The following is a 14,904-nucleotide window of genomic DNA, read 5'->3' as shown; positions in this document are numbered from 1 at the left end:
AAAGTCGGTGCTGTTATGGTTGGGCAGTCTTTGGGAAGTTACTTTGATGGTCTTCAATTTGGTGTTGGGGTTTCTTCAGGCGGTGAGGCCATTCTTCATGCTGTGAATAGATTACTTGAGGTTCGTGGATCTGATGTTGGTCTTTCAATGTTGTTGGTGGATTTTCGTAATGCCTTCAATCTAGTTGATCGTGCGGTCATGTTACGTGAGGTCCGTCGTCGTTGTCCGGGTATTTCGCGGTGGGTTGAATTCTGCTACTCTAATCCAGCTAGATTGTATTATGGGGACCACACCTTATGGTCGTCTCAGGGGGTGCAGCAGGGTGATCCCCTTGGTCCTCTGCTTTTTGCTTTGGTTTTACAACCCTTGGTGTGTAAAATCAGAGATAATTTTGATGTATGTCTTCAGGCTTGGTATTTAGATGATGGCACTCTTATTGGTGACACGTTGGTGGTGGGGAAGATTTTGCAGCTGCTTATGGAGGAAGGGCCTCTTTTTGGGTTACATCTTAACGTGGACAAAACTGAAGTTTTCTGGCCTACAGAAGACCCCCAAAGCAGGCTTTTGGGTGTCTTTCTACCTAACATTGCTCGACCTTCGCGTGGTGTTAAGTTGCTTGGTGGTCCTGCTAGTTCTTATTTTGGTTTTAGTAGTGAGCTTGTGATGCATAGGGTGACCAAGACCATTGCACTTATGGATAAGGTTGCTACGCTGGATGATCCTCAGTGTGAGCTATTGTTACTTAGGGCTTGTACCGGAGTTTCTAAACTCTACTTTGCGTTGCGTACTTGTCCCCCTAGTACTTTTGAGGCGGCTCAGCGCACTTTTGACGAGGCTCTTCGATCTTCTTTGGACCTGGGTTTGGCGATTGGCAGTGGCGGCTTGCCACTTTACCATTTGCGTTTGGAGGGCTTGGTGTTTATTCTGCAGGTGATGTTCGGCATTATGCTTTTCTTGCTTCTCGGTTGCAATCTACTGGGTTGCAAACAAAGCTTCTACGACATGCTGACATTGTTGGTCATGGTCGAGCTTTTGAAGACGCCTTGGGTTTGTTTAATGGCGTGGTGGAGTCTGATTTTTAAAGTAATCCTAGTGAGGTCGCTGCCCCAAAACTTATGAAGAAATTGGCAGATATATATTTTACGAAGGTTACCGATTCTGCAGAATCCACCTTTTCATTATCCCCTCGTCTATCAGCATCGTGGAAATCTCAGTAGGGGGATCACACGTCTGCTTGGCTTCGAGCCGTTCCTATTTCAGGATTGGGTCAGACTATGAACGCAAAGACTTATCGATGTGTATTATGCTACCGATTGGGTGTTCCGTTGTTCTCTGCCTCGACACCGTGCTCTGCTTGTGAGGGTTTTTCCAGGGGATATTTTTGGCGATCACGCGGTGTCGTGTGCTGGTATCGTGGGTATTAAACATAGACATAATGTTGTTCGGGATACCCTAATTGATGTTTGCTATCGTTCTGGGATTTCAGCAAGGAAAGAGGTTAATATTGGGTTGTGTGGAGGGAACGGTGATGCCCTCAGACCTGCTGATGTGTTACTTTATTCTTGGGATCGTGGTCGCGATATCTGTGTTGATTTGACAGGATCTTCTCCTTTGACACAGTCAAGGTTATCTGACATTATTCCTGGACGGGTTGTGGCTGATGCAGCTCAGCGGAAGCGGGATAAGTATGAGGCTCGTTGTCAGGCGATTGGATATGGGTTCATTCCCTTCTCCTTTTCTTCGTTTGGTGAATTAGAGAAGGAGGTTGTTGCGTTGCTTAAGCGAATTCAGAGGTTCTCGACGACGCAAGACATTGGAGCACGTGCTGCAGCTCATATTTTTACTAGGGTAGGCTTTGCTATAGCTAGAGGAGTGGGGGCCCAGATTGTATCTCGGCTTCCCACTAATTTATTGTAGGTTGTATGACTTTTTGTTTTTGAGATATAATAATAATAATAATAATAATAATAATAATAATAATAATAATAATTATTATTATTATTATTATTATTATTATTATTATTATTATTAAAAAACGATTAGTATGTAATAAAATTCTAACAACAGCTATATATACACTCCAACAACTATAGTTCAATATTTTTGGGTTTTTTTTTATATATTTTTGGTTTTTTAATTTTTTTTTGTTGTTGTTTTAGTTAGAATATTTTATAGCCACGTACTAATATAAGTAAACAACCGCGCGCTATTAAGCAATCTTAATTTCAACATCACAAAAAAATTCTAAACTTTTTTTCTAGATCATGTTCGTTTCACAAAATTTGGAACTTTAAGTTTTTTTTTTAATAAACGCACGCAACTGCAAATTCATAAGACAATGAGAGTTTTTTATTTTTTTTTTATTTTTTTTTTTATTTTTATTTTTTTATATAAGGAGGCGATAAGGGATTTTTAGTACTAGATTCTCTACTAGAGTCTGCTAATTATAAATTTTGTTGAGTTTAATGTGTATAATAAATCAAACATTCAAACAAATTTTTTTTTTTTGAAGAAAAGACAACCAAACTAATTAATATGTGATATATAATGGCACACAATGAATATGCTCATCTTGTTCGAAGAACAATGATTCCTAATTGTTTGATTTGGTAAATCATTCTTTCTACTATGATGTTAATTGGATCATCTAATTTTATTTTATTTAAAAAAAAAAACGAAAAAAACGAACCAAACTAGTGCAAAGGAAAAAATGAAAAAATAATTTTTTTTCCAAGTCAAAAATTTAGTTAGTTCCCATTAGCTTACAAATGTATGATTAGATTGTTAAATTAAAAAAAAAAATTTAAAAATATCAAAGTTTAGGGAGTTTACCTATTAGTATAATAGTTTAGGCAAAGTTTAGGGAGTTAACCTGTTATATCAGGTTACTACCTGAAAAATGACCTCTAGCCACCTGAGTTAGTGAGTAAAGTGCAACATTTGGCTAAGTTTAGGGAGTAGTTGTATGCTTAACTCAAAGATTGTGTATTTGATGTTCAACACCACTACCTTCCTGTATTTCCTATCCTAAAAAGTTGGTTTAGTAATTTCGTATAGTTTGGTAATTTCGTGCATTATTCATTAAAGGCTTGAATTAAACGATTTGGTTTGAATGTGAATTCAAATAATATCCTCGCTAATATTTTTGAACAAGTCTTATTGAGGAAGAGTGAACTAGTTTGAATGTATTGTTTGTATTGAAACCATGGTCTGTAAATTGAAGGTCAATCTGTTTAATTTTGTTATCCCAGTGGTTATTTTTGTTTTTGAATTTCTTGTTGTGTACATGGTTATGATGATCTTGTTTCTCTGGTTTAATAGGTTTGTAATTTAAGGGAAGAAACTGAAAAACAATACAGTTGTGCGCATGAAGAAGAGCTGAAAACAATTTGTGGTGAGCAGCTCTTACTGATTGTCAAGTAAATTATCTAGAGTAGCGTGGTTGAAATGTGTGCAGTAGTGAAATTAATGTGTTGGTGACAACATGATCCTCAGCTCCCAAGAATGTCAAGGATCCTTCTCCTTCCAAAACTGTGAAGGCTGCAAGCAAAGCAGGTGCCGCGAAGCTGTTGGCTGCTAGCAAAGCGGGTGAAGCAAAGGTGAAGAAAAGAAAGCAAGTCTCTAATGATATGGAGTCTGAACATCTTTAGTAATGGTTCTGAAGACGGTAATAATGATTCCAATAATACGCACGGTGTGGACAATGAAGGGGAGTCTTTTTTTTTTTTCTTTTTTGATGAGTTAAATGAAATATTTAATTATGTGGATCAACCAACAAAATACAAATATATATCAGCCAGTAAAATGAACGTATCAACCAATTGACGTCTAATATCAATCAACATTAAGAACATATCATACATTAATAAAAATGTGTCAGCCAACAAAAAGAACATATTTGCCAAAATAAAAACATAATAAAAAAAAGATTTTTTTTTAAATTACCACCCAAAAATGTAATCATTTTTTAACTAACCACCGATTTAATTTTTTATTTTAAATTACCACCCCATAAATTAAATAAATGCTCAAATTACCACCCATTTCAAAAATCCGGTTGATTTTGTGTCTGTGGACCCCACCCAACGCTCATTATGACCCTTTTGACTGATTTTTTCACCGATTTTTCTCTTTAAAAACGCTCTCCTAAGTTCAATTCACATTATTCTCTATGAAATTTTGTAGAATTTGGTGAAGAAAATGTGAATTAAAGTTTAGAGAGCGTTTTTAAAGAGAAAAATCGGGGGAAAAAATCACTCAAAAGGGTCAAAATAAGTGTTAGGTGGGGCCTACAGACGGAATATCCACCGGATTTTTGAAATGGGTGGTAATCTGAGCATTTATTTGATTTAAGGGTGGTAATATAAAATAAAAAATTAAATGGGTGGTTAGTTCGAAAATGGTTACATTTTTGGGTGGTAATTTAAAAATTAACCTAAAAAAAAAATAAATAAAAAAGACATAAGAAATATATCGGCTAACAAATTAAACATATCAACCAACAAAATATACATATCAGCCAACATTAAGAACATATAAGCCAACAAAATAAACATATTAGCCAACAAAATAAAACATATAAGTCAACTAAAGAAACATACCAGTCAACTGGTGTCTAATAGCAGCCAATAAAAAGAACATATCAAATATTAAAAATAAATAAATTAAAAATTAAAAAAAATAAAATTATCAACTAATAAAAGAAATACTACCCTGCGTTACAGGTTCTGTGCAACGATTAGACATTTTCCCTCTCTGCTTTATGTCAAATCATTGCACATTACCATGTAACGGGTATTAATATCAGTCAATAAAAAAACATTAGCCAAGCCTATCGCACCATATTTATGCAATAGGCCACACCCAATACCTTCTCAAAAACATTTTAAGGCCAACGAAAATTTATTAATGAGTAATTAAGGAAAAAGGTCTGCTTATCAATATTGATCGAGTTATTTGAGAAAAAAGTTTGCAGTCAAAACAGATTCCTTAGGCCAACAATTGAATTTTCCTTATCCATAATTGACAGAGCAAAAGAAAACACAAGGAGTAACAAATAAAGATTGTATGTGATGATATTTTTATCTAACATATTAGTGAAAGATATGATTAAAAAAAAAAAAAAAAAAAAAATAGAAACTTAAACCATGAATATGGAATAAAGTAATTAAGTAGGGATGAAGATAATTAACAACAATCCAACTCTGGCTTCGAAAAAGAATGCCAACTGAAAAATTAATTGATAACAAGTCAAACAACGGAGAATGAATCAGGCGAGCAACATTCAACATCCAAACAGATAAAAATGATAGTGAATTAAGGGGTTATCTCAGTCCACCCATCACTTACATTAACACTAAGACATACACACAGGACAGATCTGCTGAGTACAGCAATTCCATTGGATTGGATGTGATTTACTTTCTATAAATCGAAACCTGCCTTAAAAGAAGATATATACATATTCCTTTGATGTCCCTGGATCCCTGAAATCACAGGCTAAGCATGTCCAAAAATCATTAATCCCGGCATGTCCAAAAAGCTTTTCAGTCTCTCTTTGATCAACAAGGAGCTCTTCTGTTGCTTGAAAGAATCATTGATATTTCATGTCTTTTCAACTATGAAAGAATATAGCATGCCAACAAGCCCATCACAAGAGTCGCAGCTGCATGTTGGAACTTGGAAGTCATAGCAGCAAAGGATTCTTCTAAATCCTCAACTGAGGCAAAAGAATACTGTAACCTTTTAAGGAATGACATTGCAATCACTTAAAAATTGATCTTCTCGGTTCAAAAACTTAAACCATAAACTTCTGTATTTAGGAATGCCTAGCTCAAGCCAAGGTTTCATGTTCCCATTGTAATGCAACACTGCAAAATTTTTGATAAATTGTAGATTAAGGCCATAGTCATGACCCAAACCTGACAAAACCCACGTATCATCAAGCGCATAAACCTGGTCCTGAAATGTAAGCAAGCTAGCCTTGGACGCAGTAGCTTCATGCTGTCTACTTTTCATTGTAAGCTGTAAATTGGAAAGGGTCAATAAGTAATTACCGGCACACGAACACAAGTATATTATATATAGCTGCAGATAAGATGCTACCTCTCTTTTAATAAAGCTTTCCTACTATGGAACATGGAAGCCAAAAAGGTTGAACAAAAAACAATGGAAGTGAGGAAATATTTCCAGGCATAGAGAGGAAAACTGGAAAAAGAATTCAACCCAATCCAGATTCCAGTGCACTACAAAGGAGCCTACTGCCTACCCCATGGAAAAAATATGGAATGGCAAGTAGAAAAATCATACATACATAAAGAAAAAAAAAAGTAGAATTTTTTCCGTTAAACAAGGATGATAAGACAAGGAAGATGATTAGATAAAATGTCTCACTTCAGGGAGACTCAAAATGAAAACCTAAAATCCCCTTCATTTCAGACCCACACAAAAAAGGAAGAGGGGCAAGCACACCCCCTTCATTTCGGGCCCACACAAAAAAAGAAGAGGGGCAAGCACACCAGCACACATGCTACTTTCATGCTCTAATACATACAAATATCAATTTCAGATCAGAACACCCATATATCCCAACAATGCTCAACCATACCAAAAGAAAGTGTTCACGTAAAAGAAAATAAACTCACCTCTTCTACCATTCTTCTGAACGTTCCAGTAAGATTAAAGTCCCTCCACCTAGCCAAGTCAATCACGTTCAATCCAGACATCCAGGCACAAGAATTTCTATTGAAATTGGTTCTACCTAGATAATTCTCCAGCTGACCCAACCTTACTGCACAATTCTCAGCAGCACCATTGACCATCCCTCCCATGTTGATTCTCCATAATGCTGACAAGTCTTGCTGAACGACAACATCATCATCCAGAACAACAATTTTGTCCAAATTTTTGAATATTTCTGGAAGGAAATAGTGTGCATGAGAAAATAGGGAAACATATTGTGTCTCATAATGCATCTTTGGAAACTTGTGAGATTGAAAGGTAATACGAGATTCCTCGGGCAATGAGGAACCGGGTATTATATTGTACTCTTCAATATTCAATACTTGAATTGAGGCTTTCTTGAACATATTTCTGACAAACCATAGCTTCATAGCATAAAAATTCTGTCTGTCTGTCAGGACATGAAAAACCAGCTTCGAACTCTCCTGAAAAGAAGTCAGTTGTAAACATCAAAACAAATAGTACGATTTGAAATGAATAAAATAAACATAAGAGAAGAAAAATTACTTTAGCATGTACAACTGTGGAATTAATTGCAACAGAAGATGCTAAAATGTTGTTGGAGAAGATAACATAATGATACAACTTTGGATCTATATATTTCTCTGTCACTGAATCTTCCAGAACCTCAGAGGAAGTGTGGAAATACTCAACAGTTAATCTCATGGACAGGCAATGTAGAGATTTTGGCATTGTCTGGACAGCAAGTTGATAAAGAAAGGCACTTTGCTTCGTGTGGAAATTAGCTTCATCTTCAGTCAGATCAACAAGTTGCCTAAATTTCTTGTCCACATTGTTGCAATCCACAGGAACTGATTTGGCTCTAGCTATTGCAGTTTCCATTTTTCGCAGCTTATCCTCAACACTGATTGACACATACAGCAAAATTAAATGTATTTCATACATTTAATCTCTTATAAAATGTTATCATAAGGATACAAAAGAGCAGAAAAAATATTTTGAACAATCATTGCAGGCAACAGCTGAAGGGGGGGTTGTGTGAAGGGAAGTAAAGGTAATTTAAGATGGTCAAATACTCACTGTGGGGGAAGATCAGCATCTGTAGAAGCTTCACTAAATATACGCTCAAAATCTTGTATATTTTGCTTCAACTCCCTTGACAAGTTCTCATGCACAGGAAGCTTGGCAATGCTCGGGAAGTATGCACGAGCAACAAATAGCCGATCCTTTAACTTTTTCACCATAGAGTCCATCATATCTTCCTTATGTTCATGACGCCAAATGCAATAGCTCCCAAACCTCAATTCACATGGAATTTCACTTTCATCACCTTTTGCTAGCTGGCGCACTTCAATGGATTTGCTGATGTTGACATTCTGCTAGGATTTATTAAATTAATATTGATGGCGGCTGGGTGACTACTACTAACCATTGCAAAAAATTCTACAAGGAAAAAAAAAACTAACTAAATTAATACAAATTATGGAAAGTATATACAGATATTATACTTTTCTTTCTGGAGAGGCTTCACGGACATTAGTCTCCACACGATGCCCTGTAGATAAACAAAAGGGTACATAATCTTTTTTTAAAAGAATTAAACTTTAAAATCATACTAAAATATTTATATACCAGGGCTTCCTTTAGGTTGATAAACATGCATAGGAGCTTTGGTCATGGATCGATTTAATCCATCTTGGTCAAATATTTCATGATCTTGTTTTCCAACACGCTCCTGATACTCGAAAAGTATATTGTAAGTGACATAGATTAAACACTAACCACAAACACAACAGGATAATTTACACTGTCTTAGACTGGTACAATGCTTCACGTTAAGATCCACACCGAAACCCATATCCAGATCAAGAATTCACATATTGGCAATTAAAAGCACCAGACTCAAGTCAGCTGCTATTCATACAAGACTGATTCACTTTGACCAGCAAGTGGCATTTGCAGTTAGATTCTCTTAGATAAGCTTCATTGATATTAGCCCACAGCCCACTAAAAAGAGCACCTAGATCAAGTTGATTGATTGAATACAGGATGCAATACTTCAACTAACAAGTGGAATTTGTAGTTTCAGACAACCTACATTAGCATTCTCAGACAAATTTCATTTAAATTTCGCCCAGAGACTTGCATCACTCAGACCAAGGACTCAGCAGAGGCAATGAAAAGTTCAGCTTGACAAAAGATAAACAACGCCCTAGGCAAAAAGTATAACGAGTTCAAGTACAAACAAACGATGTCCACAGAGCACATTCTTGAAGAAAGATGCTGATACTTCATAAAAGATTACAAATGAAGTAGATAAGAGTCCTCCAAAATAATCAAAGATCAGCAATTTGACAATTTTTGAAAATGTAAGAAAGTAACATATCCTTGAGCAACTGTGGCGCATTCCCAGCACCAGGCAAACCACTTGACTTAAAAACGAGACTTAACTTGAGATTAACATTTGGATAAAGTAAATTCCTAAGATTTACCTACCACCCTCTGGCTATCTAGAGCTTTTGAGCAAACGTAATTCCTCTTATGAGATGGCTATACACTGATACACATTTACGATGGATAAGTTACTCCAATCCACACAAAAACCACCTAAATCCCGACAAATACTTCTCTACCCAAAAAGGCCGCCAGTAAAAGTCGCTGTACATCCCACCATATATCTCCTCAATATAACCATATATTCTGGAATCAAAGCTACCGAAGTTACTGAATTTCCTAACCCTTCCACCCCCATTGGGAGAACCACAGACCAAAAAGGCATATTAAAACTTGAAAGTAGTACATTTGTCTCCGGGCATTGAATAGGGTTGGAAAAGAGCCCTATGGCACATTCCCTGAAATAACGAGGGCCCAAAATAGGAAAGAGCCAAATTTTAAAAACTAAATATTTCAAATTATGCTTGATTATCATACATCATTAATAACCAAGTACAGTTGGTACTCATATTTGCATTCCATGAACGAGGTAGTAGTTTGAATCCCACCACAAGCTTCTTTCTTATTTCAATAGAAATAGATTATGACGTTCAAATTAAGTTAAAAATTACTTTTTTGGCCATAAAAAAATATTTCCTCTGTTTTTTAAGTTGCATCACTTTGCAAATTGCGGATTCCTAGGCGATATTTGGAGATGAGGGAGATAGAGAGAATAAAAAAAAAATGGACCCATGTGACAGGAGAGAGATAGAGAGAGGTGTAACTAATTTAGCACTTCCGTTTTAGGAAAGTGATACACTGTGCGAATAAAAAGAAACGGAGGAAATAGTAGGTTATATATTCCCATACTTCAGATCCTCATTTATTTTTTGGAAAATTTATTGCATATATTAAATATAATCGGTTATTTCTTTCAAATATTAGGGCCAATAAAATAATTAGCTTAGGCAGTAGGCACCCCATGTAATAGATCAACCTAAGGAGGGGTAGTATAGGTATTCTAGTAATTTTAGCTCACTAGGTTAATAGTCCTTAGTATAAATAGAGAGAGAAGGGAAGGAAATAGATAGGCAGAAATTTGGTATGAATCTTTTGGAGAGTTATGGCCTAAAGCTATTTTGGAGAGTTGTGAGCTAAACTCACTAACGAAGATCGATAGCCTTAAGCTATTAAATTATCGTTTGTAGCCCTTCCACCATTATCAATCAATCTTAAAGCTTCAGTCTTTAATATTTCTTGCAACTTACAAAAATCAGATTATCTACATTATTCAAAGAATCAATCTTTCTCTATTATTCGACTGTTATTTGCATGAGTTAGTAAGCAGTAAATATCAGTTCATTACACCCCATAATTTTAAAACAGCACTGATTTGTCTAATCTAACAAACTACACACATTCAACTTAAGGAGAGCCTTGCCTTTATCAAGAGGGCTGGCAATAAAGGTTAGAATACTTGGTCCACAATTATCAAATAAGATTAGATACAGGAAAAGGTATGTGAGAATAGAAGCAGTAGGCGAAGGCCTGACATCTATCTAATTAAGAAATCCTCCATCTGCAACCTACATCCACTATTGATTAAAATCAGATTAGTTTTGCTTCTTGTAAACACATGTATTTCTATTTCCGAGTAACATATTATTAAGAAATATTCATGAAAAGTTTAATAAATTATAAGAAAATTAAAAGACCAAAACAGCATTGAGCACTAAAAATCCTCAAAGTGAAGAGGGATTACACTACCCACAAATGGTAAGAAAAAGAGACAGAAGTATACAGATAAACACTGCCCAATTCTCTTTGAGGAAGTATACAGACAATATTAATCTCCTGCCCTTTACAATCCTCTTAATTCCATCTATCATCAGTACATCACATCCCTTATCCCATAACGTACAACAGCCACAAACCACTGCATTGCCTTTGAAAATGGTTCCACCCTTACGCAATTAAATCCAAGCTAAAATCATGAGCTGGTAAGTAGATTTAGGATCCAACTTGTTTTGTATACAGATGTTACCACACAATTGAGGTAGCCTTTTATGCCAAAACACACTGCTTAATAATTGATATCCCCCCTCCAGACTCCCCACCCCGAGCTTCAAACCAAAGAATAAAAAAAAGAAACAAAGCTTGTCCGCAAGGAAATATCGTTAACTTGCAAAAAACCATCATGAAGAGCTCTTGGAAAAGGCTTTGCTAAAGCTTTATTTACCTACCCTGAATACCCTCCTCCACTCTCACTCCCCTCAAATATAAATTTACAAAATATATTGACTATACATACTGCCAAACAATGGATCTTTTTTGAGGTTCAATAAGTATCAGAGTAGTATATTTTTATATCAAAATAATTGATTAAAACATTACACCAGTTCAAATACATAGAAGTGAACTGGACTTCGTCTACAGATTTAGAACATTAGAGGCATTTTCACTTGACTTCAAAATAACTAAGCAGATTTGATTTCTTCAATCAATTTCACATGGCAATTCTTACGAACTTTACTTATCAAATGATACACACCAACTTTAAGCAGTCTACTTGCTTGAAATTCAAAATCAGCACATAGACAAAAGAAACATAACAGATGACTGACCCTAATAATCCAGTCCACAGATTGTCTTTCTCAAGAGCTAAAGGAAATTTGCCATGGGTATCTAATAGTATCTCTTCTTCAATCCTATGAGGATGGGCTTCCCATTTATATAAATACATAGCGAGATTCTGTGCTTGCAGAGTTGCAGCTATCTCTCACTGCCCTAACCTTAATTCAGATTCACAAAGGTGCACTTGCATTTCAGGGGTGATCAAATTGATTTCTTTCCTTCTCTTTAGAATTGGCTCACTTTCGTAGTCTCTCACTCCATTTCTCCCTCTGACCTTATCCTATCGCAGTCATATTGGAAGCCAGCATCTACTTAACTTGAATAGGTTATGTCCAATTATCATCCATTGCCTATGAGCCATTGCTTCATTCTTTAAAGGTGTACAACGCAAGCATGTGTTACTCCCGCCTCATTAAAGCTTATAATTTACTGCTTCAATTTCACCTCCAGATGAAGACTCCAAAATAAATCACTTCAAAGGTCTTGTAATAGACTAGTATTAGGAAGGGCAATTTGGGAAGTCTAGTACTTTTAGGCTAGTAGTCCTTACTCCTTAGCCTTAGTATAAATAGGGGATAATATATGCAATTATGCAATAGGCATTATGTGAATTGTGAGGAAAATATGTTGAGAGTAGTAACCTCAAGTTACTAGGAGAGTGATAATCTAAATTTATCAAGAGAGTAATAGCCTTAATCTATTAACCTATCACTTTTGTACCCAGTTTCTGCCATTATTAATCAAAGTCTCAAGCTTTTTCTTTATTTATTAGCCTTATTAAATCGAAATACAAGTCAGATTATCAGTCCATTACAGTTCTTCAATAATTAACAGTTTAAAGAACATGTAATCATGTAATGTAAGAAAGTCTGATCCAAAACTTGGCAGTAAAACCCCAAAAAAATTGAAACTATGAGTTCCATTCTCATAAAATCTCAAGATCCACTTGTAGACCTCTTAAGCACCTTAATTAATCATATAGCAGAAATAATTTCCTATACATTTTTTTTAAATTGATTGTTCAGGTAGCGAGGTGACTCAGATAAAAGAAGTAGCAACTATGGTGATCACATCACACCTCCCCTCTCCCCCCTCCCCCCACAACAAAACAAGAAAAGCATAAGAGGATCACATGGAACATATGGCAAGTAAAGACAATAAAATTATGAAGCACCTTAGCCATTGCAAAGCATTTTGGTTAAAGAATCACAATGCTGATGCACATTGTAATGGAAACCAAAAGGTATAAGTGCTATCTCTATTTAAAAATGCAAGATGAGTCTTAACCATTAAAACATTATGTAATGAAGTGATGAACCTTAGGAAGTGCAGGTGCCAATCTCTCTATAAGATCTTCGATATGTCTTGTCTCATCATGCTGCAAAAAGTAATACAAATAAATTATAAAAATTATAAATCAGGTGTTCATAAATGTATTGAGGAGCATAATATTATAAATGATAAGAAACTTAGTATGCCAAAAGAGCTACAGGCAAAATAATTATAAGGTCATACAGTAGGGCTGTAAACTTCAATCAGAAGATCCCAGAGGACAAGCCATAGACTAAGATCTATATATGCCATTCTTAATAGAATTATAAAAATAGAATTATAGAAACTTAAAAAAAGGCTCTCCTTGAAAATTGCGAATTGTAACGGTTATCATACTTGAGCAAGCAACCTATCAAAATTAGAGGTAAAATAAAATTGGAGATGATATGTTGTAGCTTAAATGGATGTTAAAAAATAACGCATGATACAACTAGGGCCCTGGAGTGATTAACCAAAGTAGGTGTTAGAGTTGAATTGTACTGAGCTTGATTCAATAGAAGTGTATGGTATAGTTGAGTTGTAGATACTAGCTACTTATGTAAGAAAGTGTAAAATTTGAGAGCATATGCCATCTGATTTGTTCCAAAGTGAAGTTATTGAACCCAAGAAGCTCTTCTAATAAAATGTTTACTAATACCTGAAAAGAGTTACTTAGATTGATGAAACAACTAGGCCCCAAGTGAGCTATAAAGCTTGTCATTTGCCAAACAATCTGAAGTGCAAACATAAGTACAAGAATGGATTTTTATAGTGTTGAAAAGTCCTTAGGGCCTAGAGGTTGTTGAGAGTAGTGAGTACAAACAAGGTACAAGTAAATTTTATAAGAAAACACAAAAGTTGCACGGAGTCGAAAATGGATTTTTTTATAGTGTTGAAAGAATGCATGATTAAAATGAATGGAGTAAACAGGCATACCTGATCCATGGTGTGGTTGGGGTTGTGGGATTGATAAGCTCCAAGAGCAACGCTATCGCTATCACTATCACTATCATGCTGCAATCAACAATAGTATCAGTCTGAGCCCCCAAATTAATAAAATTAAAACTAGTTAGTTGTTACCTGAGGAGAAGAAGAAGAAGAATCATGTTGTTGTTGAGACGGAAAATCTGCAAAGAAAAAGAAGAATGAAAGGTAGGATCTAAAGTGATTGAAGACAGATCTAAGTTTGGAAAACGAACCGGATCCAGAAAGAGAAAGAGTAACTGGAGAGTGGAAAGCATTGTGAAAACCGAGGAGAAAGACGAGTGGAACGAGCATTGATAGAATCACAAGCCCCATCACTGCTATTACGAACCCTTTCCATCTTCGCTTTGTCGCCGCTACTCCATTTGCGCCACCGCCTTTCATCTTAATTGTTATCAGAACACCCCCATTCCCACCGCCACCTCCGCCGCACTCGCCCTCCTCTTTAATTTATTAAATAAAATACCGACTGCAGTAATATCACCCTCCCTCACGCTTCTACTATCCCCCCAATTGCCTTTTTCTTGTTTTCCTTTCCCTTTTTCCTTTTTACGGAGGAGAGTATTAACTAACTCACTCTCTCACTTACTAACATTTCTACACTACAAACTACTTATGTTTTGTTGTTTTATTTTTCTTTCTTCATTAATTACTCCCTCCACCCTTGAATAACAGGCCACCCCATCATAATATTTTAACTTTGACAAGATATTATTAATCATTAAAGAAATAGATATTCCATAATTTGGTATTTATACATCTAACCTTGACTTAGAGTATTTTTTTTGGTTAAACAATGTGGAGTATTTAGTATCTACCTATACATCTATTAGTATTAAA

At 35.6% G+C, this 14,904-nt stretch overlaps 1 protein-coding gene across 2 annotated transcripts; it reads right to left on the bottom strand.

Moving 5' to 3' along the window:
* Positions 1–5,207: 5,207 nt before the first annotated feature.
* On the bottom strand, positions 5,208–14,747 carry LOC145585971 (putative galacturonosyltransferase 7). Of its 2 annotated transcripts, none has more exons than XM_081642660.1 (10): positions 14,280–14,747; positions 14,161–14,207; positions 14,017–14,094; positions 13,088–13,147; positions 8,335–8,437; positions 8,211–8,257; positions 7,783–8,081; positions 7,249–7,606; positions 6,645–7,166; positions 5,208–6,024 (listed from the first exon to the last, which is right to left on the bottom strand). In XM_081642660.1, exons 1-10 carry the CDS (start codon positions 14,446–14,448, stop codon positions 5,746–5,748), a joined length of 1,962 nt encoding a protein of 653 aa, XP_081498786.1. In that variant the 5' UTR covers positions 14,449–14,747; the 3' UTR covers positions 5,208–5,745. The 2 variants fall into 2 exon arrangements, with proteins under 2 accessions (XP_081498786.1, XP_081498787.1); XM_081642661.1 differs by having other exon boundaries at positions 7,783–8,078; positions 14,280–14,744.
* Positions 14,748–14,904: the final 157 nt, after the last annotated feature.

This window comes from Chenopodium album, chromosome 16, assembly GCF_948465745.1.
Source record: "Chenopodium album chromosome 16, dcCheAlbu1.1, whole genome shotgun sequence".
NCBI classification, from domain to species: Eukaryota; Viridiplantae; Streptophyta; class Magnoliopsida; order Caryophyllales; family Amaranthaceae; genus Chenopodium; species Chenopodium album.
This window is presented reverse-complemented; position numbering and strand designations above follow the sequence as displayed.

Excerpts from the sequence above, each read along its gene's own strand:
- LOC145585971 (XM_081642660.1), bottom strand. The coding sequence starts at position 14,448 with ATGAAAGGCGGTGGCGCAAATGGAGTAGCGGCGACAAAGCGAAGATGG. Across the intron at positions 8,258-8,334 it reads TCAACCTAAAGGAAGCCCTG|GGCATCGTGTGGAGACTAAT; the intron begins GTATATAAATAT and ends GTTTATCTACAG. Across the intron at positions 8,082-8,210 it reads AAGCCTCTCCAGAAAGAAAA|CAGAATGTCAACATCAGCAA; the intron begins GTATAATATCTG and ends AATAAATCCTAG.